Source organism: Anopheles maculipalpis, chromosome 3RL (assembly GCF_943734695.1).
Source record: "Anopheles maculipalpis chromosome 3RL, idAnoMacuDA_375_x, whole genome shotgun sequence".
NCBI classification, from domain to species: Eukaryota; Metazoa; Arthropoda; class Insecta; order Diptera; family Culicidae; genus Anopheles; species Anopheles maculipalpis.
The window spans coordinates 61738185-61765783 of record NC_064872.1 but is presented as its reverse complement, the minus strand read 5'-3'; the positions used below and the strand labels follow the sequence as shown (position 1 = coordinate 61765783).

The 27599-nt window shown below is 43.7% G+C and overlaps 6 protein-coding genes across 8 annotated transcripts in view; 2 read left to right on the top strand and 4 right to left on the bottom strand.

Moving 5' to 3' along the window:
* Window positions 1–1853, top strand: part of LOC126562617 (peroxisomal targeting signal 2 receptor) — a 491929-nt gene extending 490076 nt beyond the window's left edge. Inside the window, exons 1-5 of one of the 3 annotated variants that reach the window (XM_050219168.1) lie at window positions 298–358; window positions 495–700; window positions 936–1328; window positions 1411–1613; window positions 1685–1853. In XM_050219168.1, the coding sequence (XP_050075125.1) occupies window positions 500–700; window positions 936–1328; window positions 1411–1613; window positions 1685–1853 (966 nt within the window). In that variant the 5' untranslated portion in view covers window positions 298–358; window positions 495–499. Of the gene's footprint in view, window positions 1–297; window positions 367–494; window positions 701–935; window positions 1329–1410; window positions 1614–1684 lie in introns of those variants that run through there. The other 2 variants (XM_050219167.1, XM_050219169.1) reach the window with 2 other exon arrangements.
* Window positions 1–27599, bottom strand: part of LOC126562401 (arrestin homolog) — a 413496-nt gene that overhangs the window by 12262 nt on the left and 373635 nt on the right. The gene's annotated exons all lie outside the window — the stretch shown is intronic.
* The window catches only part of LOC126562338 (PDZ and LIM domain protein 3), a 427281-nt gene that overhangs the window by 76861 nt on the left and 322821 nt on the right, over window positions 1–27599 (bottom strand). The gene's annotated exons all lie outside the window — the stretch shown is intronic.
* On the bottom strand, window positions 3284–6687 carry LOC126561786 (X-linked retinitis pigmentosa GTPase regulator). Its single transcript, XM_050218105.1, has 5 exons — window positions 6630–6687; window positions 6302–6538; window positions 5041–5205; window positions 3463–4968; window positions 3284–3398 (listed from the first exon to the last, which is right to left on the bottom strand). The coding sequence occupies exons 1-5, from the start codon at window positions 6685–6687 to the stop codon at window positions 3325–3327; spliced, it is 2040 nt and encodes a 679-aa protein (XP_050074062.1). The 3' UTR covers window positions 3284–3324.
* Window positions 13373–27599, top strand: part of LOC126561797 (HIV Tat-specific factor 1) — a 44230-nt gene continuing 30003 nt past the window's right edge. Inside the window, exon 1 of the mRNA XM_050218118.1 lies at window positions 13373–14590. Coding sequence (XP_050074075.1) covers window positions 13373–14590 — 1218 coding nt within the window. The remainder of the gene's footprint in view (window positions 14591–27599) is intronic.
* Window positions 17184–19757, bottom strand: LOC126562174 (glutactin). The gene is made up of 6 exons (XM_050218608.1): window positions 19693–19757; window positions 19324–19596; window positions 19104–19215; window positions 18851–18907; window positions 18024–18203; window positions 17184–17943 (listed from the first exon to the last, which is right to left on the bottom strand). Exons 1-6 carry the CDS (start codon window positions 19733–19735, stop codon window positions 17184–17186), a joined length of 1425 nt encoding a protein of 474 aa, XP_050074565.1. The 5' UTR covers window positions 19736–19757.

Genomic DNA, 27599 nt, shown 5'->3' with positions numbered 1-27599 from the left:
TGTGGTTGTGCTGGCGGACATTTCCCGTCGACAGTTGCGCGGGGTCGGATCGGAGGCCACCGCACGGGCTAGTTTTGTTTTGTTAGGTTTCGTGGTGGTCAACCTTCCGGTGTTAGTGGAGCGTGTGCGGTCGAGTCGCTGCTGTCGTACAAATATCGTACAGCGGTAGCGTAGATAGTGGCCGTGCTATTGCCAGGCAGTTGGGGGATAGGGCACGTTATCAACGGGCGCTAGAAATCCGCTAGAAGGGCGGAATAGACGAAATCTCCGTCACCACCCATCAACCGTACAATCGGCGAGGCCACGCAATGTGTGGTGTAAATAACAGTTGTTTAAGATAGTCCTCCTGCTCCGTTTGGTGCACAAGTAAGGCTCTCCGGTTAAAGTCCATTCGAAAAGGGGGACTTAGAAGTTCAAGTGCTCCGAAAAAAAGAAGCTCCTCCATCGCATACTAAATGGTTTAACCTAATTTCTATGCCCATGTCTAATTTCAGGAAGGATGTCTACGTTTTTCACCACCAACCGGCACGGGTACAGTGTGCGGTTTTCGCCCTTCAACCCGGATCAGTTCGTCGTGGCATCGAGCCAGTTCTATGGGCTGGCCGGTGGCGGTACGCTGTACTTTCTCGAACTGACACCGGACGGTTGCGGTATCGTCGAGAAGCGAACCCATCACTGGACGGATGGATTGTTTGACGTGGTACGTAATACGCAGTACAGAGGGAAGGAAGCAATCTTATCGCGGGCTCGTAACCGTAATCCCACCCTCTTTGGTGGGCCTTGCATTAGGAATGGAAGAATACAGGGCAATCGACCAACCGAAGATAAGAAAATCCAGTGGGACAAATTGTTGTTTGCTCACAAGATGCACTGGTTCTGATGGCATATCTTTCGCCACGTTTTCAATACTCATCTCACTCGGGGTTTTCTTTTAGACGTGGTCAGAATCGAACCCGGAAATTATCGTATCCGGTTCGGGTGATGGTAGCGTACAGCTGTGGAACACCAACCTGTCCAGCAACAATGGCCCTCCGTCGATGGTGTACCGGGAGCACAAGAAGGAAATCTACAGCGTGGACTGGAGCAAGGTACCGTACGAGCAGCTCTTCATCAGTGCCAGCTGGGACAGTACGGTGAAGATCTGGGACCCGATCCGAAATAACTCGCTCAGCACGTACATTGGCCACACGCAGCTGGTGTATAATGCGGTGTTTGCGGCTCATATCCCGAACACGTTTGCGAGCGTTAGTGGCGATGGGTTCCTGAAGATCTGGGACATCCTTTGCTACGATCTACCGATCGCAAGTATTAAGGCTCACGATGGGGAGGTAATGTTTGCGAATCGATCGTAATCGCATTTACCGATATAAAAATTTAAAAATGGATGGATGTTTTGCTTTTAAATTCAAGGTGCTGACGGTGGACTGGTGCAAGCACGACTCAAACATCCTGGCTACGGGCGCATCGGACGGTTTGATACGCATTTGGGACCTGAGAAACTTTGGCGTACCGATCACGGAACTGAAGGGCAACGAGTTTGCCGTAAGAAAAGTACAATTTTCACCGCACAATTTCTCCGTGCTGGCTAGCGTGGGATATGATTTTACTACCAGGTTTGTGTTGGATGATTTTTAAAGCGGTAAATTTTGAAACTAATACTGTATTTTCCTGTTTCTTTGAATAGAATATGGGACTTTAAGAAGAGCAATGAAGCGCTCGAAACGATCAAACATCATTCGGAGTTTACGTACGGATTGGATTGGAATAGGCGCCGCCGGAATCAGCTGGCCGACTGTGGTTGGGACTCGCTGGTGCACGTCTTCAAGCCGGATTGTCTTTCAGATAAGATTTAGGCACACTAACGACTTTTGTGCTGGCATAATACCTGCAACAGTTCCTTTCCCTATGAATGGCTTCGAATTGGCGGACGTAGCTAGTAAGGTGTAGTACGTGTGATTGATGTATTCTGATATCCCCCCTACAAAATGCACGGCGTACTCTCACACAGCCCCAATAGGTCCTCACAAGAAGGGCGCAAGCCAAAATTGCATTTCGGCCAACGTGAAAGGTGGAAAAATTGTGATTTAGATGATAAGTAGACCAAAAACTTCGCTCCCCGGATGCTGTGGCGTGCAGAACCTCCCTGTGTAGGCAGAGACATTCGATCGTCATATTTGATATTAAAACGATTTGTACAGATAGTGACGATGGTGTGGTGCACACGGGAACACACACCGTCCAACAAACGGATATGGTGTAAAATTTATGTTTCGATGTACAGTTGTAATCAAAAACTTGGTGATGGTAGTTTGCAAGGTAAATGATACTTAGAACGGTGCATGGTAAAAAAAAAGCTGTAAAGAAAGAAGCTTGGCAGCAGAACTAGGAGTCAAGAACGGTGCGCAGATGATGGTAGTTTATATTAAACTTTAACTGTTTATATTATTATTTATTATTTCTTCGTTGAAGAACGTTAGCTTGGTTGAATGTTTTTTTGTTTTATCTTCTTTTGGAAAGCTCTTGGTTCAGAAGGTAGTAACATCATTGTATTTTTGGTGCAAACATTGTTTTAGGCTAATGGATTATTGTTCTGGATGTAACAAAAGAAAAATGCACACACACTGTATAAGTAAAAACAAGATAGATAAAATTGTGAAGAACCAATCAGACAAAGGAAATATATGCATATGTGTCAGAGAAATGTGATTTTAGTGTATTCAAAGAAAGAAATGAAACAATAATTGAATTGTTTGAGGTTGAAAGAATTTGAGTAGATGAAAGAATGGGTCAACGGCTACCAATAAGGATTGAAATTTGTCATCCATGTGACTGAGTGATCTTGAGCAAAGATGACAAGTACGCAGCCAAAACCGTCATGCAGCCAACTTGTAGAACGTTAGCCAGAGTGAAGGAAAAAATCTGTATATTTACAGTTTATGGCGAATATGTTGATTCTTATTGAAAATTTACTATAACATAATATTTCGAATCATATGTGATTTTTTTTTATGATAAAAAAATAAAACTGATGCAAAGGATTCCCACAATGTGTCTCAACCCATTTGACAGTTCAGACTGACACTTACCAGCTCGGAGTTGTTTACATTTTCCTAATACCGGTATTGTTTTCAAGCGGTGTAGCAACGAAAATACTGTGCGGAATGTTTCAAGAATAGTAAACGCGAATAAAGAGTGAATTACTAGTTTATTCTTAAAAGAAAGGAACAAAAGACGCACAATCGAATTGCATTTCTCAATGTGATTTATTGCAAAGTGTGTGTCCGTGTGTACAGTATTAAGAAACAGGTAAGCAGAGTGCCGGATTCACATCAGTGTGCACACCTTCGATGCTCTGTCCTCCGCCTGTATGATCTGGTCGTTTTTGGAATATTTTATGTCTGCAAAAGAAGCAAAAGTTCAAAATATATACCCAGTCACGGTAACGTAACCCCGATAACTCACCATCATCTAAAACAACGCCCGGATTCTTGCACGAAACATCCATGCTTTTCGATTTAAGCTCCTTGAAGAACTTACGCATCCTGTCGCTGGATTTGGTGCTACCCATGCTACCGTTCAGCTTGCTACCGAGACTCAGCTTCCGTGCATCCTCGTTGCGATTATTATTGCTATCATTGTTGATTCCAGTTTTGTTCTGACCGTTGTAGCCGTCCGGATGTTTGCCGACGTGCTTTCCCGTGTCCTCATTTTCTTCCTCCTCATCGTGAAAGGTGGACTGTGAAGAGATGCTATCGTTATCGTCATCACTGTAATCAATTAGCTGACTAATGTTGGGTGTGTGCGTTTTCCTCGGCACGACATCTCTGTGGGCCGAAAAGCGATCCGCTTCATCGTCCGCATCGACGGCATCGGCTGGCTTCAGGTGGTGATTTCGTTTGTGGTGCTTTCCGCTGGGAGTTACGGCTGGCGTTATGCTTACACCGTTATCGATGAACCGCACATCCGAATCGCCTCTTTCGCTTGTTTCGATCGTAATCGATTCATCTTTGGAAATCTCACGCTCAACGTGTTCCCTTCGCAAGCGTCTCTTTTCGTTGCGAATAAATTCCTGTGCCTTTGCGGCGTCCATCTGCAGCTCGGTTGGTAACGGGGTGGCATTTCGCAGCAGCTCTAGTGCGTGTGTTACATCCAACCTTTCTACGGCAGGGTAAGCCAATACTAGCGAATGTTCATTCCCGCTTGCAATGTCCGTAACGTTAAAGTGACGGAATTTATTCAGCTCCTTAAAGTGATCCGATGCTGTAAAAGGACAATCCTCATCATATGTTGTTAACAGGCGACCGCTACTAGTAACAAATGACACACAATCGTTTGCAGAGGCAATCTTTGTCACATGCTCATCATCAGCCAACAATCCGGTCAAGTTTTCGAACGGTTCAAACTTTAAATCTTCCACCTTTCGCACCCGATTGGAACGATACACTTGCCCACTTGCCAGCAACAAATACACACAATCCCATCCAGTAATCTCGCCTGAAATCACCTTCTCCGGAAGGATACAATTTTCCAGCTGTTTAAGCATCGGAATGGTGATCTTTTGGAACTTTCCCACCAGATAGAGTGTGTTTGCTACGGTCACAAACAGTGTGCAATAGTTGCCACAGAACACCTGCCCGACCGATTCGTCGAGTGCGATCCGTTCCGGTTGGGAGAGTATTTTAAGCGAATCAACTCCACCGAGCTGCTGGTGACTGTTGTATCCCCATCCGTAGCAATTACCACACGAACTGAGCAGTATGAAGTGGTTGAAACCGGCCACTATCTCGGTGAAACGTTCCTCTGTTCCTTCATCGAGCAGATTGTTGAACTCCCGCAGCTCTACGGGAAACGGTGTAAACTCACTGTTATCGGTGGGATTTTTGTGAAGTGTGGTCGCTTCCAGCAGGGACGAAACCTTTGCATTGAAAGGAAAAACATTTTTCCCACTGTAAAACACCCTTCCGGACTCTGGGGGACAACAAGGTGGAAATGGAATTAAAACATTTTTTTTCTTATTTTAGGAACTCATTTTTCACTTACCAGCAAGAATAACACAGAATCCATTGCCTCCGAAGGAAAATGATTGGACACGCTCCTTGAGGCGTTTGATCGTGCGCACACAGGATGGTTTATGGATGGTTTCCGTTTTGCCCAACCCTAGCTGTCCGTGGCCACTGAGACCCCATACGAAAAGTCGTCCAGATTCTGGAAATTTAAATATTGCAACACACACACATACACGTACAAAACGGAAAAGGTTAAGAGAATGATTAATAGAGTGGGTCCTCAAAAAAAGACGCTTCCTAGCCGAACACACAAATGCTTTTTTCCCTATTGAATGTCGTCTTCTGGTCAATCTTTCAGGCGCAATGCGATGAGTGGGATGTGTGTAAATATTATACTACACGTACCCGTAGGTTCGACATTCTCTCGTGTGCGCCTTAATCGTGCGATTGCGTGCATCGTTGTCACTGGCTGTAAGGTCCCGTGGCTGAACATTCGCCGGTTCTACCATTAACACGACAACAGATTGCGCTCTTTTTCCGCGTGCCTTTGGGGCCTCGCGCTCCTCCTGGGCGGATGTATTGTTGCTTTGTTCTGGGCGATAGATATATGGTTATAATTTACGGTAAGCACCCAGCTGGATAAATACCGATTGCCAAATGCTCGATTAGGTTTCTTCTGCATGCCAACAAACGCCTGTACACCTGTAGTGAGACATTAATTTGCTCAACGGTGCAAAAGGAGGGTTTTTCATTTCGTTTTTTTTTCGACGATAAGATGTCTCATTTTTTCGTCGAAAAACATTACCGTAGAAGGCAAAAGTGCTTGATGAGAAAACACGCCGCGTTGGACTAGGTGTATCGGTGTGTTCGTGTCTGTTTTCAAGTTCACGAACGCGCTTAATTGTAACGCGAAAGGTCAACAGCGCATTATTTAGCGAGCTTACACGACTCTCGACTGTAATTGTATTTTTATTGCCACGAAAAAAAAAAACTTCTGAGGGAGAGCTTTTTTTTTTGTCAAACCCTGTTTTTGTATATAATTTCCCCAAGGATTTGTAATTTCTCTCAGTAGTTTAAGAATGTCTATAAACTGCTTCATCATGCTTGTGTGTCGAATGATTTGCACATTACAAAATCGCGCACCAATTCAACTTCATTTCCGGGGTATTTTCCGTACAATGAGAAAATGAGCCTTTAATTTGTCACACTTTACTCGCGCCTAGCACAAGAGAACAGGAAACCCCATTGAAGAACACTTCCGTAAACAATGATAGCGCAAATCCCCGCAAACTTACCGCATATCACTCCACTTTGTTTGCTGCCACAGACAATTTTCACGATAGGATCATTCTTGACGAAAAAGTAACTCTGCTGTCGCATCGGTACATCCTCTTTGGGTGGGTTGGGTTCATCATCTTTACCGTTGGCTTCCGGTGGCGGATGGTTTGCTGTGTCGATTTGGGGTGTTGTTTCCTCCTTAATTGTATCGTCGAAGAGGTACGATTTGCCTAACGTAAACACGGCTCCCGTGTCTGGTGGGTAGTTTTTTCAGATCAAAAGAACCGTGTAAAAAAAGCACAGCGTTAAGGAAGTGTTGTTCCTTTGTACATTGCGTTTAATCACCTGGTACATCAATATCCACGTGCATTCCACCTCCGTTTTGATCCGTTGTGTTACACATTGCTGTCTTTATAGGATAGAATTGCGTTAGCTTCACTCAAGTTAATTACACTTTTCAAACTAAATTTCACTCAAGAGTCCTTCTCGTGCTCCTCCAATTAATTTAGTTGAACCGCATTCATTCCCAAGCACTATCACGATTTGACCTAATTTACACGTTCCCGTTCTATCCTGAGTCCGAGTGTGATTAACACTTTCAGCAAACAACACTCCACGTTCAGGTGGCGCGTAATAGCAAACTCCTTGTGGGTGACCGTTCCTTTCTCGGTTGCGTTTTTTTAATATTCCACCGACGTTGTTGATTTGCCCACGGTCCGTTCGGTACTGAGGTACTAGCGTACGAAAGCCAGTACGAATAGGTTCCTCTAACAATGCAGAACCGACCCGCTGTTTGCGTGGCGCGTACTAACAACACGTCGGGTTCGTTTTAGTAGTCGTGTAGGGCCGTGGGTAGCTTACTAACACGACCAACGGGAAAAAGTATCCTTCATAAAGGGTCAGTCTATGTCGGTGCGTTACTTGCTTGCCTGCTGGTCAGGTTGGATGCCGTTAATGAAGGGTAAATACAAAAAAAAGTGTGCTTTCATGTAAGGCGGTGCAAGCAGTGACATCCATTTGGGGCGTCCAATAGGAAGAGGGAAAGAGTGTTGTGGTAAACTGTGGTGGTGGTGGTAAAGTGTCGCTTCATATGGTGGTAGCGGTTATGATCGAACGCCGGGTTATTAAGTGGGCCAGCCGCCGGTAGGCGAACATTATAGAATCTTTGATAATATAGATATCGCCACCGGTCACATGAATAAAGGGTTTTAGTCTGTTGGTCCGGAAATTATTGATTCACGAGACAATGGGTTCAAATAGAAGAGTTGTGCTTCCCAGTGTCGATCTATTTATGGGCTTTTCGCATATGTTCTATGTTTAGAATGGATAGAAAGCAATACGGCCTGGCCGTCCCTTATGAATAAAAAAAAAAGAATGGATAGAAAAATAATTCTTCTTTTCAATTATTAATCGACTATCACGACGCTTGGTGATTTAAATAACGCTCACAAATGTGTTTATAAGAATGTTACAACACAATTATTTTTTCTTCCCGATTCACAAAGAAACGTTGCCTTGTAAAACACAAAACAAACTTATTTTAACTGCTCCACGTTGTGCGCTTTGGGGATTGCATACCATTCAGGCGGAAAAGATTCTCGTTGAATGCGCTTTGCATGAATAATCCAATCGTTCGGTCTCGGTGCGCGGAAATTGCACCGCTGAAAATGTGCAATAGACAAGCGAAGGAGAACAATAGAACAAACTGTAGACTGAAAGACTACAGACTACATTGCGCTGTCGGTGAATCATCTATCCTGACACATGATTTTCCCTTCCCTAGACGCGCGGGACATCAAGGAACAACGTATGTGTGTGTATGTGGGTATAATCGATTTTCCACCGGTAAACTAAAGTTGAAAGAACTGTCCAGTCTATTGACCCCTTTATTATGGTACGTCCAAAAGAGGAGACGGTGAGTTTTGGAGGAGAAAATACGAAATAGGCCACAAGCTGCAAGAGGAGTCGCTCAATCGCACCGCCACTTCCGACGAATAAGTGTCACAGTGAAACAGTTTGTTGCGTTTCGAAAGAGTGGAGCCATTATAATCGGAATGGGCGAATTATTTAGCTTTAATAGAGGAAAGTCTTTCAGTGTTTCGATGATGAACGGCTGGTAGACCAAAAAAAAAAGCTCTCTTAATATTATTCCCTTAATACACGACGTTTCATCGATGGGGAGGAAATGAATGACTTGGGTCCTTTCTTGCTCTCTTAGCATCGATAAATACTGTCCCCTCGGCTTAACGATCAGATTGAAATACTTTCGTTTCGTGTTACTTCGTATCGACAAATCTGGGCTTTCCCGTTTGTTTTATGTGTGTCACCAAAAAGGACACTGATCTGGAGCACAGCGATTTTATTCGTCCGATGTTCACCAAGATATCGCACAATGAATATTCAGCGGAGGATAATAGCTGTTCTAAATCCGCCCGTTTCGATTGCAGCTTTGGAAATGGAAGGAATATTATTATGCAGCACTTCACTCTCACGATCAACTAATTGCAGCATCTCATTAGCAGATAGTTCAGGTGTCCCAAATACAATACACAGACGCAAGCGTTGAAACACTTTGTTTGAGGATTTTTCCTCTAGTACTTTGTAAGTATCGAGTGCCGGAAGTATCGGAATGTCTCACAGTTAACACATAGCGCTATTCCGACAGTGCGAACAATCCTTGAACTTGCAGTCACTGCCGTTTGAAACCCGGCTAGCTACTGCAGCCGTTACCGTAACCATAGCGCAAGTAGGAGAATGTACCGAACGACGCTAATCGTCAATTCCCCAGTACCCCGTATCCAAAACAAAAACCTGTGTGAGCGTACATGGCGTCGTTTCAGGTTGCATAGTTGCATGTTTGTTTATGCTTCCTACTACTATTAGGGGAAAACAATTAAGTGTTCGAGGAGGATAGCGAAACTTTCACACCTTCTTTTCCATCCATGCTAAAAAAAAAAAAAACACCACGACAGGGAAAGGGAACCAAGAACTTTGGTGGAGAAATGCAAGTGGAAGTGAAAAACAAGATCCACTTACGGATGGCGCATGCCAATCGTATTTGTTTACACTGGTTGGTTACTAGCCCAGTCAGTTTGTAGCCATCGTTTGGTAGTAAACAGGTGGAAAACTTGACGCTATGGTTGCGCGGCACTCGGGCGTATTCATAGGAATTTCTGTAAATGGTTGAAGGGTGAGAGGAATTACTTTGCTAGACGCAAGTTCCTCATACAGTGAGGCAATGTGCAATTTAAAGTTTATTTTATGATAAACGTTAAACTTTGGATGGATGGATGGAAGGGTAAAGATGGTGATGAAATTAGGGCCCAGACAAGAGATAGTTTATTTGGTGTTTTTTGTTACACAAGTCCTCCAAACCTTTATGGTCTAGTGCCCTCGTCCGCCAGTCTCCCGGCATTTCTGGCGTACGTATTAACTCCATTAGTCCATCCCAGTTTAGTCCATCCCAGTTTAGTCCATTAGTTTATCCCAGTTCGGGCTGAGTCGTTCGGTGTCATTTTGATGTTGTTGAATAAATAATGACTGGATAAGAATCTCTATTAGATTCTCGCGGACCGAAGAATTCTATTGGTCACTGTTGAGGTCAGTAAGGATTCTTCTTCTTCTCTTCTTCCTTGGTGTACAGGTTATATCCTCCTGGGATACTTTTTAATCTTCTATTTTGATTGGCTGTCACATGGGGACCTTCGTCTCAGACACGGACATTAAGGCATGTATATCCATATTGTCCAGGATGTTATCCACCTTTCAGATTAGTTTCCGGCTCCTGGATCAAAATGTCACAACTATAATGGGCGATAGAATTGGGCCGCTCCAGTGGTAGAGCTGATGGAGCGTTGGCTTAATCATCTATCACGGCAAGAGCATCGTTGTTCAAATCCTATCTGAATCGTTCTTACATAGTGTGGACTGACTATCCAACTACGTGGTATCAACAAATCTAGTAAGCCATTCGATGATCGGCATGACCAATAAGGCCATTTAGTAAGAAGAAGAAGAAGAAGAAGAAGAAGACGAATAGATCTTGAGTTTTCTCATACATTCCCGCTCCATTAGGCGGTTCCTGCAAAATTATCTGGTGGCTGGAATCTATCCTAATGCTTTTATCTTTTACCAAATACGACAAGATGTTGTAATCGGTTGTCACAATGTACAAATATCGTAGTTCCTCCTACATTTTGTCCACACTGTTCCAACCACTCCAAACGAATTTCTAAGACTCAAAAAACATTAAAATCAGGCTTTTCTTTAAAGGCATACGTTAAATTTATAATCATGATGAAACGATAATTATTATGAAACCATAACTTTTTATGCTTCAATAACATTCATTTAACAGTGCAATTGGTAACCATTCTATGCATTTTTAGTTACCAAAACCACCCCACCCCGAATGCATGTACCTCCGTATGCATGTGTGATCCGGAGACTTACTTTAAAATGTATGAAATAGCCACCATATAATAATCAATTCATGGGTCCGCCCATGAATCACACATCAATTCAAGCAACAACAAGTTCACGTGATGGAGCAAACACTAGGGCAAACACACGTACACAGAAAAAAAGGAAACATTAACATAGGATTTTCAAACACCCGATGCCGGTTGCGTTTTTATCACCACCCGCGGGGCGTTCTCGTTCCGAAATCAGGCCGAAATGTGACCGAGTTTCCAAGCAGTAGCCAGCGGGCAGTTTGTGATGGAAATGCATAATTTATTGTCAGTGCATTTGATGGGGATGTTGAGGAGGAGAAAGAAAAAAACGGCACACACGAAATAGTGCATGACATGTTGGAATTCCTCGATTCCTCGTTCCTCGACACTTCCTGGATGTATTGGGCAGGATTGATCGGACGTATGAAATATTTAACCTGAGCCTGTTTATGAAGCTTGAGTAATGGCTAGAAGCGTTCGGTTATGAATTTCATCTACAGTTCAGAATCGATATTTGCATAGAGTCGGTCAGTAACCATTACTTTTGAGGGCATGTAGACTTAGTAGGAACGTTTACCTGTTGTTAGCGTTTCAATTAAATAAACGATTGATTGTGGCGGCTGTGGAAATTATGTCACACGGTAAATAACGTTGGGACGAGGCGAAACGTGCTACATGTAATTGTCGAGTGCATTAGACAAACATAATGTGTGTTTAATAATTATGCAGGTTGCTATAAGGAGCTAATAAGAATGCAGTTTGTGCGATAGTCAGTCACATAATTGGAAAGACAACAACGGTAGGACGGAGTTCAAATCCCAACCGGATCGGTTCCTCTGTTCACTACAGAGGCGAACTCAGGAGGAGGACTCAGAGGCGGATTTAGAACTTCTGGAGCCCTAAGCGGAAATGGTATTGTGGCGGTCATGGTGGGCCCTATAATTCAACTTCCTGTGGCCGGGAAACCGGAGCCCCACACTATCAAAATGTTGAGCGTGTTGTTTTGAATAGTCAGTCACATAGTTGGATAGTCAGTTCTCACTTCGGGGGACGGTCCGGATGCGATTGGAACCCCGGTTCTGCCGTGTGAAGACCACCGCCGCTGCTTGATTTCAACAAGCCTGGTAAGCCAATGGTCGGCGTGATCTTAGAAGGTCGTTTAGCCAAGAAAACGTTTTGCTATATGTGTAACCATAGAATTGAAAACTCAAAAGCTTTTATTTGTGCAAGGATTTATCGAGGACTTGATAGATTCTTGACGAACTGCGATTTATTCGTTTCTCAGTGCTACTAGTATTTGTCTATAAACTAGTTGGTAAATAATGAACAATAATTGACCCGTTCCGTGACGATTACTGGCGCACGATAACGATCCCTAGGATAGTCGTGTCTAACATTTTTTAAACGCTGCCTTTACTTGGCTATTTAAAAAGAGGTTACAGAAAAGCCTAATGATGCCTTATGCCTAAAATATTCATGTTCTCTGGGAAATGAAGTAGTGCGAAATTAGCTTCCGTTTTACGTCAAGGATATGTTTGGGAACTGACCGCATGTGTTCCCGTGTTAAACGCGTCATCATAGCAATTAACGTAACGCAGTACCTTATACAGTTGACGTTGTTTTTATCACCTTAACCGGATGGATGTGTGTCGGGTTAGGAAACCCATATCTATCCGCTATGCGTCAATTAACCCTCACCTAGATTCAGCCAGATCGTTAGACCGGTTATAGGGTGCAAAAATCGATACACGTGGCGTCGTATTATTTGCGTTTCATTCATGCGAATTTCCTCGTACGGAATTAATTCCACCAAGAAAGCGATGGTCTTGGTCCGGTTTCGTTATCGTGGCCACCCACCTTAAGGATAATGAAACGCGCGAACAATGGGGCGGTAAAGCGTTCCGCGTCGAACTGTATTGCGGTATGGCACGGGAGAACTGTGGAAAGCGTGAAAAGCACGGATTTTCCCCATCAACCTTGCCCTTCTTTTATCGGTGACGCCGGTGTATGAGTCCAGCCGGGCGGGGACGAGCTGGTTTCGGGTTAACCTTGTGCCTAATTGGCGAGAACGGTTTTACGGTGTCCAGTATGCGTGGTCAAGCTAAAGCAAGGGGGATTGAAATGTTGTTGAATTTAGGAGAATTTTCGTTTCGATTCGGGTGTCGTGTTGAAGGTGTATTTAATTAATTCGCTGGAGTGATGTTTGCGTTTTATTTATTTTATAGATATAATAAATTAAAACATTTGCAAAAAAAAGTTTAATTTGGCTGGTAGATAAACACATCATTGCTCCCGGTTTTTTTGTTATTAGATTTAGAGGGATACACATATATTTTTTATTTATTCATTTCGTTTATTTAATTATAATTCAATAAAAAATATTGAGTTTTCTATTTAGAAACTGTTTTGTACATCATACATCCCAAGAACTTCAAAAGATTCGTCACACGAATTTGACAAATGGTATTGACAACTTCAGTGTATCTTATTTCTATTTACTTTTCTATCCGGGAAAACGTCAGCGACCATTCGCAGTTGCTCCCTGGGCGTCATCTAACTAGTGTGCTTTATTGACCTGTGCATTGAGTACGTCTTTTGTTGCTCTTTCAGCTAAGTCCAACAATAACACCAACCATGTCGAGTGGTGAAAGTAGTGACTCCAGCGAATCTGCCAACGTAAGTGCTACTCCGACGATGACTTCCCGTGAGACAGCGGCCAACGTAATGCTGACCGATTCGGAAAACACAAACAACGAGAATCGTGTAATCGAGATGGAATCAAATCCGGGTACTGAAGATCCCGCAGGTACTCCTTCCAGAGACGTGGTACAAGCTGATGAACCAACCCTAGCCCCAGCTACGAGTGTCCCCGAAGAGAAGCGGGTGGATGAATCTAGGAAAGAACAACAATCACCTGACGATGCGGATACGTCCAAAGCGGGGAAAGACCAGTCTGCGGAACATGTAACGTACAACGAGGCAGGGGAAGCAATTTACACCGATCCCGCCACAAAGTTCCAGTACCGATGGTGTAAGGAAAAAAGTGAATGGGTTCCACTGGACGGAAAGGTACCCGTGGGGACCGAGGGCCAAACACCAGCAGACAATCCGTACGAGAATGAGCACTATCGGTGGTGTCACGAGAAGAAAGAATGGATCCCGAAGCAGGAAAATCCGACCGAGACGGAATTCTATCGGTGGGATAAAGAAACGCAAAAATGGGTTCCGAAAGAGCAGCAGCAACCATCATCCAAGAAGGAAAGCGAACAGGATCGGCAATATGGGTACGAGGACGGAGTACACACGTACAAGGACAAGGATGGTGCGGTGTACTTTTGGGATGACGAACGGAAAGCCTGGTTCCCGAAGGTGGATGATGACTTTATGGCCATGTATCAGCTGAACTACGGGTTTATCGATAACACGTCGGCTGGAAGTGTTGCCGCAGCCCCACCGAAAGTGACACCCGGTAGCGATCAGGGAAGTACGGCTGGGAGAGATTTCCCCGGGCGTAATGTGGACGGTGATTATGGTGATGATGATGATGATGATGACGATGATGATGCAGATAGGCAACGGGCTGAGGCACAGCGGGCAGCAGCAGCAACAGCGAAGGGCAAGAAGCGAAAAGCTCCACCAGAACCACCGAAGTGGTTCGATCTGGCACCGGAGCACAATACAAAAGTGTACGTTTCCAATCTACCGACCGACATTAGTGAGGAAGAGTTTGGTGAAGTGATGTCCAAGTGTGGTATGGTGATGAAGGATCCGAAGACGCATAAGCTGAAGCTGAAGCTGTACCGTGAGCCGGATGGAACGCTGAAAGGTGACGGGCTGTGTCACTACATCAAGGTAGGTGAATGTTTTGGCTTTTCTGCTTTTATTGTACATTTTGGAGAGACTCAACTAGTCGTCTGGGGGTTTGTTTTCGGCCTGGTGAATTTCTCGTTAATGTCGGTCATATATAATGACTTCCAGAGACTTGTTATCAACGGAACGACCAGGATGGGTTTCGATTACCGGGCACGGCTCCATGTCAATTTCTATTTGATCAACAGAATTCACTAATTTTGGCAAATTTGTTTTTTTTGTCTGTCTTTTTCCTCTTTTTTGGTTTGTTTTGAAATGTTTCCAAAAATGCAAATTCATTTATCGTTAAATTTTTTTGTGTATTTGATGTGACGAGGAGACAAACAAAAAATGACTTCAAAAATATTTTCAAAAAAAATACGTAACTATTCAGAACTTTTTTGTGAATGTTTTAGTCACAAAAACGGTCTTAAACTTTGTCTATTCATTTTTTTTGTCTTAATTTTCTTTCAATTATCTCATTTATTGACTCTTCCAATTTCTTTTAAAATCAAGATTTATCATAACTTACATTTCTTGTTTGCAAAACAACTTTTTTTTTTTTGTTAATGGAAACAATTTGTTGTCTCTGAAAACCAAATACTTACCTGTGTTCTTTAAATTTCCTCGAAAAAACAAATCAACACATCGCTCAAGTAATACTTTATTTCATGCTTTCCTTTGTAAAACAATGCAAATGTGTGCGCTTTCCTATTGCGGCATCGGGACACGGGACATACTAAAGCACCCACCGATTGGTAAACTGCGCTGATTGATTGGTGTGTACTGTAATTTGTTCCTGGCTTGGTAATATGCGCTAAACAGTTTGTTTGACTGAAATACTTTTGTTTTTCGTTTTAAATCGTTGTATGTGACCTGTACCTGTGTTTGCTACCGAGTACATAACTACCGGACTCAAATCTCGAGTTTTAAGATGTGTGTTGTGACTTTGAATGTTCAAAGTCCTTCAATTCTTCACAGGCAATCTTTTACACCGCACCCAGTATACAGGAGCTTACTATCGCTATATAATTTTCAACACAGTTCCTCAATTTCACATTTCTTCAATGACTTCTTATCTCTCGCACTCGTAACTAGATTGATTCCCTCGCTAAACAGTGTCACGCAGGTGCTTCCACGGACGTTCTTCTCCTCTTTTGAATACATCCTTTTTCCCGTTTTGTAGATTTAAAGTTACAAATATGTAATAGTTTCGCATTTTGGCGTTTTTACTTTGCTTGCTTTTTTTTTAGAAAAGTGGAACTGCTGCCACTTCTCTATCGGTCACAGGTTTTCTTTTTGTGCTTGCGGATTTTTGTTTGTTTTGTTTTTTTTTAATTAATTGATCTCCCTACATCTTCAAAAAATGAAAAAGATCGCGACTGCGCGTACTAACTTCGCTTGTTTGCAAAAGTTTAGTACGAACAGTAACGATAATAGTAATCATAATCATCATCATAATAGTATAGATTGTAGTAATAAGTAGTAATAGTATGGCAATAAGAACTAAGCGCTAATGTTAGTCTTAATTTTACATCGACGAGGACATTGGCCAGCGATCAGTTTAACGCGTTTCCTTTGTTTTTTCTCTCCAATTCCTTTCCTAAACGTTTACCATTTGCACCTAAACCAATTTAATTTTGCATTGCTTTCTTCTGTACTATCTGCCTTGGCAGAACTCAAACCTTTTCTCTCTCCCTCTATACTCTACTGTTGTTAGTACTAATTCTTAAAATAAGAAAAAAAGCTTCATTTTATGCTGTATACCATTCGCTTCTTCTCTATTCACTAGTTTGTTCTGCCAAATGGTGAAACGTGCGATCCGTTTGAGGTTCTTTTTCTTCTGCTCCAATGTTTCATGTTTAGTTTGTTTTGCTTTGATGATTTTATATACTTAACTCGTTTTGGTCGAACTTCTTATATACCCTTAGTATACTTCTACGCTAGTTGCTAACAGTTGGATTGAACGAGATTTGTAAAGTAGTGTAATGCGCGAAAGACGAGTTGCGGTGTTGTGTTACATGGGAGTGGAAAAATGTGTGTTCTTTAGAATGAACGAATTTATTCAACATGGTTTTCTTATACATTCTTAGTATACTAAAGTACTATCGTGTTAAAGACTGCAGTATGGGCAGTACTGCTGCTGCTTTTTTCCTCTTTATGTTTGCTGCTTCTGTTGTATGTTGTAATTTGCATTATAAATTATCTTCTTTTTTACTCGGATCTGGTCTGGCGTTACTATGTAACACAGACAATCAGGATGCGATGAAGGAAGTTATTAGAGAAATTATTTATCATAAAAGTATAACTTCACCATTTCCTCAGAAAGTATGTAGAAACGATGTTATCGATCGTATCGATATGTGGGTTTTGTTGGAGCACTCGGATTCGGATTCGGATTTGAGGTTAAAAGTTGGTTGGTTGACTTGTAGTGTGCGCCTATCGTTCGATCTAGAAGATTTGTTGTTCGTGTTTGGTGTTCCCAAGAAGACCTCTGCTACCCCTGGGAAGGAAGGTAGCTTAAGCTTAGAGCAAGCTTAACTAGAGCTCTTCATACTCGACCACCTCTACTACTAGGAACCTCTGTGCGGCCGCTTTACTGGACCACTTCATTTTCGCGCTGTTGCTTGCGCAGTTGCTGTTGTTCCTTCAGCTTCTTTCGCTTGGCTCGGTCCTGGAAGAAGAGTAGCTGCTCGTCGTACGATAGCTTCTGTAGCCGTTCGCGGAGTCGATCCCGCTTAGACTTCTTTTCGTCCGTGCTCATTGGGTGTGTCGTGTGCTGCTTCAGGATGTTGGTGATTGCTGACGGATAGCTCGGGAATCTAGTGGTTAGCGTGGGTCGGCCTGTAGTTTGCGGTGCGGGTGTCGTAGTGGTGGTCGTGGTGGTAGTGGTGGTAGGACTGGTCGTACTCGGCGTAGTCAAGGGACGTGTCGGTGGTAAGTAATGGGTACGCTTGGTGGTTCTATGCAGTCCCGGTTGATGGCGGTGTTGGTGTGGTAGATGAGTGTCTACCCGCGTCCATCCGTGTCCCAATCGGTAACCACGTGATATGCCCGCCTCACGATTTTTGCTATTGCGTGGGCTAAAGTCAACGTTGAACTGTGACATCGTGTGGTGATATCCGTTCCGATGTCCATTATCGATCGTGTTGAGATCGTTCGGTGCGTCCGGTGCATACTGCGCGAGGTGTTGCTTGCGACCGACCACATCCGACGGGATGTAGAAGGGACCGGTGGGGTCCACCCGCTTCCTGGCCGGAGACTGATTGCGACGGTGTGCCGGGCGCGGTTGAATCGAAGGGTTTGATTGCAATACCCGCTTCATGCTGTTGTAGATGCGTGGCTTGACGTAATTACTGCAAAAAGGAAATCAGAATACACGCACACAAACAAGGTTGAAATAGCATTTAGAACTTCGAAAGAGTGCTTGTACTACCTTCGATTATTTCGATTGTTGGGTTCGTTCATGATGTACACCATCTTCTCGTTGGCCTTCTGGTCGGGATAGGTCTTGTTCCACTTGTCGTACATGCTGTACCGTCCGGAGGCAGACACTAGCGGCATCCGATGCTGGCAGATGAAATTAATTTTCTTTGTGCACTCTTCGGCCGACCATCTACGAGGTGTGGGAAGTGTAGAAAATGGAAGAAATGGTGAAATTAGTTAAAGAACGATTGCAAAATGCAAAGGTACAAAAACGTTAAAACTACACTATTAAGCCGTTTGATGTTACAGCATCTTTCACCAAAAGCACTTGTGCGCACAAATTTCTACAGGGTGCTCCAAACATATTAAAAGGGGGTTTGTGTGGTTTTGCTGGATTATTGTGGCCATTAAAGTTTTGCAGGTGAGTAAGGTTGTGAACGATAACTACGAAATTATTAGATGTAATGTGCAGGTAAAAGTTAAGTCCTGTGCGTGCAGAGGTTGGATCCACCCCGTCCTAAAAACTAATGTTCAAAAATATTAAAATATTGTGTTGATACAAGTTGTTTACCTTTAAATTAGCTCACACAAAGTATGAAAAAAGAGACATGAGCAACTGATAGCAACATTTACAAAAAAAGAAAGCTAAATCTAACGCTATGTTCATACAATGAACGAACGCAAACATGAAAATGGAAATGAACAAATGGAGGAAAAACGGCAAGCATTTCCTAGCGCATCAGGTTATGCATATGGTTCGCGCTCGGCTGTACTCTCGGGAGCGTTCATTGGTCTGATTTTATTTGCTTTCATCATATCCCCGTCATCAATAGTTACCTGAATTTAAGGTCGGACCGTAGCAGTGCACAGTTGTATTTCAAATCCTTGCTGCTCCTGCAAAAAATGCTCATAAGTTAATGTTCTCTTGTTTTGTTGGGGAAGGATTGTGTTTCACGGCTGTGGTGCTGAATGAAACACAAGAATTATGATAACCGAACGAGCTATAGACGCTTGTGATGGTGTGCACGATCTGCTGGGGTGTTGAGGAACTTGTGTCTAGAAATTAAAACGTTAGTGAATCATAAATTACCCAGGAATCATTTGGCTGAACGATTGGTACTCGATCTCGCGCCCATTGTGACCCCATTGCCATTTGTTCAGCTTCCAGTTGAAGGTACCGCCAATCCAAAGGTCTGCTGACACTAGTTTTCGTCAATTGGTAGTTTCGGAAAGGCAACAGAAAAAGAGGAAATTTTAGTACACAAACAGTGTAACTTCATTGCGTTGAGCGACAGTAGCACAATCCTTACGGTTTATTTTCTGCAGATACTTCCGAAGATGCTTGTCCTCGTACTTCATCGGCTCGGCCAGCTTGCTGTTGTGGTCCTTACACTCGAAGTACGCATCGAGCCAGTTTTGTTTGTTTGGCGAGATGAAGTAACACTCGTTACCGATGCGACTAAACTTTGGCGGGCACATGACGTACATTCGCTTGAACCGACGATATTGTGGCCTAACTTCCACATCGTGCCTTGTGTCGTTTTCACCCAGCACTAGTGCCACCATCCCTAGCAGACAAATGACTGTTACGAAAAAAAAAAAGATAGAACAAATAAGTCCACTCAATTAATCCTCCACTCGATCCGAGAAGCACTGGGGGGTTCTCGTTCGCCACTTACCGAATAATACAGTTTTCGAATCCATGTTGAAGGTAGCTCCCATAAATCAAAGAATGTGTAATCTTATATCTCTTTTGGGCAATAAAATATCCAAAACGGCTCGGCAGTTTAGTCGTGCAAATGTGCGCCGATTACTCGTTGAAATATCATCCGGATTCGGTGGACGCAGTGGAATCCTTAATGCGAAGTGCGCGCTACCAGTAAAATGATGCGCTCCCCAGCAGCGGACAAACTAATTGAAAGCTTAGTATACACACGGGCCAACACCCGGGAGTCCTCTACTATCCGTCCTTCACTATGCCGTCCTGACGTGTGCCGAACGTAAACGTGAACTGAATTTAATTAAAATTATTTCACTCAAACCCCGATGTGGGCCGAGTGGGTACTAATTTTCTTCCGCGGCGCTTGATGCTTCGTTCCTCGGCTCTGCGGGGAATTTGTGGCGTGGTGTATCCTTTTTCCGACGGTTGCACCCACTTCAGCGAAGCGAAAGCCGGTAAAGAGTATAATTTCTCTTTTGCTCCTGGGTACCGGTTGAAAAAAAAAAAACGGATGATGATACTTCCCTCCTTAGGCTTCGCTTGTTTGCTTCGATGAGCAATAACGGGAGCAGAAAAATGCGCTCGGATCAAGTTTTATACCGGGACGTCGTCTGGTGTGAGCGCGTGTGGTGTGTCACGATGGTGGATTTCTCCCTTTTTCAAGCCTTTTGAATCCTTCCAAGCGTGCCACTGGTTGATGATGATTTCGTTTGATATCGTATCTTTTTTAAAAGTCCGGAACCTAGCGAAAAAAAAAAAACGATGGGAAAAGCAGAGAAGAAAAGAGGAAATATAAATTAAAATATAGTTCCGTGGAATGGTGGGGATAAATTTGGTTCTTTAAAACTGTGTCGGTATTTTAATGCCCTTTTGCTCGGTAAAATGGTTGGTGTCATGGGAGTGAGTAGCTAGCGACCTCTAGGAGTGAAACTGGGAAGCACTCAAAGGCAGTTAAAACGAGTTAAAACGTGTGCTTTACCTTACGGATTTGTGGTTGAACATCCGTGGGATGCTGTTTCTTTTGCAAGCTTAAGAACCCAAAGGAAGTAATAAATAATTCTCACCCCTTTCCCCGTCCCATCCCGTTTCTTTTCTTCCCTTTTCGGAAGAAGAATGGCGCCAGAGTGCTAATGATGCCACAGTGATTGCAAATGGTGTTAAGTGTAATTTCCGTTAAATATCCTGCCGAGTGTAATTTTAATTGCTCCGAACGTGACACGCTCGCTTGGAGAGAGCAGCATACGAATTACAAAACCGGTGAACCGTAACATTGTACGATGCGGTGTGATATCGCAGAAAGAGTATCGCATAAATATATGAGACACGACGTCGTTCGCGAAGGTAACGTCTTCTTTTCGAGTAACACGTAAGCGTTGAGCTCAGGGCTTTGCCAGATCAGCAACTCGGTAGGATTGGCCAATACGGTAGGCAATGTTCAGTGGTGGTAGCGGCGCGAAACAGATATCGCGAGGTAGTCATCGTTGTCGAAATACTCCACCCACTGCAAACACCATTGCCATAAGCGTCGTGGCCGGGTTTGGGATTTAGTTGGTACGTTCCGGAGGAAGTCGGGAAGAGTCGGGAACGTATTTTTTTTTTATATATCATTACAAACATGCACCCCAGCGGTTTGGATTGTGGCGGTGGGAAAGAAAGTATAAAAGACCCGGCCCGGTACAGCCAAATGAAACAATCGTCCCACCAGCCAACAACAGTCGTGGTGAGCCAGTGGTTTATAAAATACACGCTGCGCTGTTTACTTGACACACTGGTGTGGGTGTGTTTCCTTCGGCGGGATACATTTTTGCCCGATGGTACCGTGGGCTGCAGTAGCAGCATTCTTTGCCAGTTTCATCTCGTGCACTCCGTTTCATGAATTCATCATTAGAGAACGACATAATTCCAACCGTTGGGCTAGGTTTTATTGCTAAGCCATTGTGAAAGGAAACGTAGGTCACTCGCTAGTGGTGGGGTAGTCCCCTCCAGACACACTGGGATGATATGACTTCATAGTGCGCTACCATCAGCAGTAGCTCCAAGCTTAATGTTTGATACCATCCGATGAGACAACCTGCCCTTCTGCAGTGCTGTGGATCCGCTGTGTCTGATCCGGAAAGTTACGATGGGAAGCTTAAGATTATGGCGCCGTTCTTTTTTTTTTTCTTTACTTCTTCCTCATGAATGTGGGGTTCCAATATTAGCAGTAAACTTGGAGAAAGAAAGAGTATATTAAATATCTCATACTGTCCTCTGTGCGGTATTAGCGATTGTTTCCATGTACTCGAAACCCCTCTTTACCCTCTTCAGACGGGGTGACAGAGTGGTGCAGAAGTGCACTTTTCACGGACAATGTGACGCTGGCTGGGTAGGAGTTTGGCTAACCGGGTAGTGCGTTTTAAAGGTCATGGATTTGTAGCTAAGGGAGCTTCATGGAACGAAACCCAGCACGGATTACGACATCTAGGGAAGTCCCCATGTTCGCACGCAGCGCACTTTTTGTCACGGAGATACTTCAGGCGCACGAATCAAACCGGCCAAGGTAAACGAGATGCTGTGGTAAAAGCCAATTCGTTAAGCCCTGCACCGAACTCTGTCGAACCGAGTTTATACTTTTCTTTTATTTATTTTCTTTTTTTTTGTTGACTCTCGCTAGATTAAGAGAAACTGTGCCGTGCCCGAAGTACAATCTGCATACACAAGCCTAATAAATCATACCAAGGTGCGAATAAGTTCAGGCAAGCGAAAAAGTAACGCGATGCTTTTGGCGCAAAATCTTACCGCCACTACCATATAGACACAATTGCTCAATGCTGCTTTCATCCTTCTTAAGACCGGGGGGGACATTCAAGGTTGCTGCCAAAGATATCGAAGTGTCCCGAGTCGGTTGTGGTCGGTGTGCTTTCTGATCTCTTAAATCTTCTCTCCTCACCTCCTAACGATACCGACGCGGTTCTGTGCGAGATCGTTATCGTTCAAGAATCTGAGGATCGTGATAATCGTGTGCCGATCAAAACTGTGTCGCTCGAACTTTGTGGCGGGAGTTGACAAGCTATCTTTGATTTTTGTTTACCTTAAAGATTAAAGTGTGCCCGTTGCTTGGAACTGATGTGATGTACTTGTCCTCGGTGTGCATCCCACCGGGGTTTTCATAATTGTGTGACCCGCGCAATGATGAGGTGACAACCATTGCCCCAGCACAAAGGGAACCGATTGTCAAAAGCACAAAGTTTGTCTCCACAAGGTGGCAAAGAAAAAGACAGCATCATGGCGCAAGAAGAGTCAGCAGCGCTGTTGAACCAATTTCGTTCATCGGACTCTGCTACTAATTCTTCAATCATGATTGGCAGTCACGGCTAAAAGGGCAGGTGCGCGACACAGCCAACCGTGGCCACCGTCGGTGTTGGGGCAGCATAAATGAAGGCATAAGAGAGGGGTTTACTTTAATTTAATATGAGGGAGAACCCAGTTATTGATCGGACGCATTAAAGCGCGTGTCACAATTTGTCCCTTACGCATGACTGGAACCGGTTAGGGCAATCCTGTACCGAGGATTGGCAACTATTTGGCTTTGCACTTGCTCGAGCTGAATGCTGCCAGCGACCCGGGACAATTCAACTACGATCGGATGCCGTGATCGTGATCGAGCACCCTCTTCTCTGTGTACACTTTCCGTGGATTTTAATCGCAATAATTACTTCTTTCTGTTGACGCACGCGTTTCCGGAGGGTTTCGTGTTATTTTATTCATTCCTCTTGTGCCTTTCGGGCCAAGTTCCACTAAAGGACAGAAGGGAAGACCGAAGCAACTATTTTCCTCCGAGAAGGAGAAGTAGGATGGTGAAAAAAACATCTTAATAAGCAGTAGCTTCTCTGTAGGAGCTACACATTTCGCGGAAGTTGGTGATATGGTGGTGGTGAACGTTTCCTTTCATCTTTGTGCGTTCGAATGAATGGCCGTGGCCGAGAGCTTTTTTGAGATTCGAATTGATGGGGTAAGTGAGAACAGGAGAAAAATGAAAGACACTACTCTTACATGGACATGACGAAAGGATGATGACAAAAATTCAATTACCGTGCATAATTTATGCAAATAAGTACAACATCATCTTGCACACAGTACACTCAACTCGTTCGGCGGTCTTGAAGAGAGAGTGCAGGAAGGAAGACCTACTACCAGCTTTGAGCTTCGTCCGGAAAGTATTCTTTAGCGCAGGAAGCTTTTTGGTCACTATTGCTGTACACATCGCATACGGCTAGCTAGAGTCGCCACTTAAATCTTTATAGTGCTCTCCTGATAGCCTCACAGCTAAGCATACAAAGTGGTCTGATGTTTCATTGGTCTATTGAAGATTCTTATATCACTTTTCTCCCCCGAAGCTTATCCCTCATCTCATCATCTAATCGTTGTTTCACTTTCAGCTCACAGAGATTGCGTTTCCGAAAAGTACTTCATCGGATTATCCTTGCCTGGAGGATAGTTTTAAAGCGTGCTCTTGAGCAATCTACCAAAAATAAATCGTTCCCTCAAATTGATATCCTTCAGGGTACCGAATGAGTAGAGTGTGGAAATTAAGAAAGTCGTCCTTTGGATCAATCGTGTGGCCTCGACAGCAAGGTATCGCAAAATCTGCTTTCTTTGACCGACTTATTGCTTGCCTTGGGAGAATCTTGGATCCGTGTGAATGGTGTCGGTGGCGATTAATTGCTTATTAGCCATTCGTGTCTGGAAGTTGGGGCGAACTGGCGCAACAAAAACTGGCAACGGTTTGGCGATGAAATGGAGATAAATTAAATCCCACGCCCGGACAGCTTCAGGGGACTGATGGACAGTTTCGGCATGACCTTTGACGGTGAGGTTTTGTGATTGAACAGTAAATCTGTTTCGATGTTTTGGGTGTTTCTGTTTTACGAAAAAAAGGGAGATATCTTGTAGGTTACTTTGAGCGCTTTAAAAAATAAAATCAACAATTATGTTTGGTGAGCTTTAACTGTTAACTCTGGCGATATAGATGATGTGCAAATTACACAACCATTTTGCATTCGTCGCTCCAGACGATCATGTTGATGGTAAATTGATACAAATTAATTGCCGCAGAACGGATGTGTTCGGAGTGCAGGTAATAGGTAGTAGACCGGTAGTAGCCGGTAAGAGCACGATTTAGATAAGCCATCTAACATCAATGTTTGAATATTCGTCTCGTCAACAGCCGAGATCAATTAACCGTCGTCCCGTGCGGGACCATTTACCGTGCTTTATTAAATTAACTACGTGAAGCGCAACGTTATTATGCCCGCAACGATCGTCGATAATTAATCTCATTAATGCCGACAAAGCATTGCACTTCGTGGCTGAGGTTTGTCAGTGAGGTGCGCCCTTGTACGTCCTTCTCCTAATAGTGCTTCCCATGCTTAGCTATGCAAATTGTCAATCAATAGCGATTTTATGCCGTATGTTGTGCTTCGTCTTCCCTTCTGGGGGGTCGGTTTTTCGCGACCCTCTATTGAGTGGGTCCGGTAAGGAAAAGAAAAAAGAAAAAATGGAAAACATGCACAAAACGACTCTACACTACTTGGCAAAGAACTCACACGGTGTACTGTAAACTACTTGCCGGAGGCGGTCTGTTGCTTTCAAATCGATATCGGCTTGTCAGAGAATGGATGCACAATAAAGGCCAGGTGCCGACATATGGCACAACGGGGTTAGTTATTCGCTGACGAAATATTAATTTTATGCTTGCGTACACAAACACACATACATGTTGTCGAGCTTCCTTGCTTGTTTCGGTGTATGCTTATCAGTGGCACGGATCGATTTCCATTGACAAGGGTGTGAGTACCGCGTGCGCAATCAACCCCGCCCCGCCAATAGCTACATAGTTTGCCGTTTGGCCACCTTTTACCCTCCGCCTGGTGGCGTTGGGGTGGGCTTGAGCGTAATTTAATCAACTCACAAAAGCCCGCACCGCCAACGTAATGTTTCATCAACAACATTACGCGTACCCCGCACAGCAGAAGCGTGTCCACGCAAATATGGGTTTGCAATATACACTGGGGTTGCACCAGGTAAACATCCCTTCGGAACGTGTGTTCGCGCATTGCTTGTATGGTGCTGATTACGCAAAACTGTACCACGAATTGGAGCACTTTTTGATTTAGTCTATTATAAAGAAACAAAACGAATATAAAAGCGAGTCCATTTGCGCCTCCTTTTTCGCGGATTGTACAGACCGTTCAATCGGAATCACTTTTTCCCCGGTATTGGGGCTTTCGCTGCTCCAATTCTACTGTTCAGTAAGCAATAAATGTGGTTATTCCGCTAGCGGTAGCTGACAGATTTGCCAGTAGTACATTGGTTTTCCCCCATCCGGGAGCGATTGGTTCAACGAGAAGCAATACTGTGTGGAAAATCAAATTTTCGCCATAACCAGCGGATGGAAGGCTTCTTGTGCGCGGTGGAGCTTTTATGCTCCGGTGAAGTTCTGCTTTTAATCATGGATCGTGTAATAATAAATTCGTTATCTTCGGTCTCCCATTGAAGCACGCGCTGGGGGGGAAAAAAAGGAGAAGAAAAGCTCTCAGAAAGACAAACAGGGTGGGTACTACCTGGGATGGTGTCCTTCATTCCCGTTCAACTGATGGTGCTTAAATGGATGGTAGAACTCAATTTGCTTGCAGAATTACTTTCACTCACTTACCTTTGCAATGAATGTCAGTTCCTTGTGCGTTTCATAATGTGATCAGTATTTATTTATTTAATTTAAGTATGACGACTCTGTGTTTCAAAACATTTTTTGTCCTTTTGTATCTTCTTCGAGTAAATCAACAAAGAGATCAGAGAATTGAATGTTAATCTTGTCCGGGCTGCCGAGTCCGATAACCAAATTAAAATTAGGACCTTTGCTCGAACACAGCAATGGAGATGGTAAATTAAAAAAAAAAAAAAAGCACAAGAAGTCTACAGCGAACTTGGATGTGAAGTAATTTAATCTAATTATATCCTAGAATTGTGATGTACGATTAAGTTCGCTTATAGTTTCTCTCGAATGCCAAAACCCATTCATCTCGAATACTTCTGGGGGGAAAACTTTAAATGTGGCAATTTATACACACTTTTGCAGCAGGAAAGTAATTTCCATCAGCTTAACCAACTACTACTACTTCTACTTGCTTCAGTTGACTGGTACTGGCGGTCGAGTAAAAGCTCGTTATTTTTGCCCTCCCGTTTCCGAAGTACTTCCCGCTTTTTTTTTTTTTTTTGTTACGAAACCATCGACGAACCCATTGCGCACGGTGAAGAACTTTCAGTGTGACACTCCAAACCCGTCAAAGGAACCACTCGGATAATTCTATCAAAAGTTATCATCCAAACTCCCTCTGGAACCCAGCACACACACACTCTCTCTCACACACCAACCTACAGATCAACAATTATTTCAACCGGAAAGTGCTTCAGCTCGACCCAAAGCGAAACTTTGCCGTGCAAATATACTGGCGATCCTTCGGCTGCACCATATCGCTATAGCATCATCAGGTATCCAACCGCCACCAAGTAAGCATGCAAGCACATTATCAAATTATTAAGCTCCGTGAAAGTTGTTTAGACGGTCGAGTCCCATGTTTGTGTGTGTGTGTGTAAAAAAGAATCAAGGGTTCATGCATCATGATGCCTGCAAAGGAAGTGCAGTTGGATCGATGCAATTTTTCATCCCCTCTCAATCAACCACACTAAAAAACCAGGGCGGGAAACATTGCGGCGATGATGTTGATGGATGTGTCACAGGGCAAGAAGCGCATGGATGGGTGGAGAAAAAAAGAAAACAAGGCCATGCGGAGATGATGGGACTTTCCGGTCCGTGTGTGTGTTGAT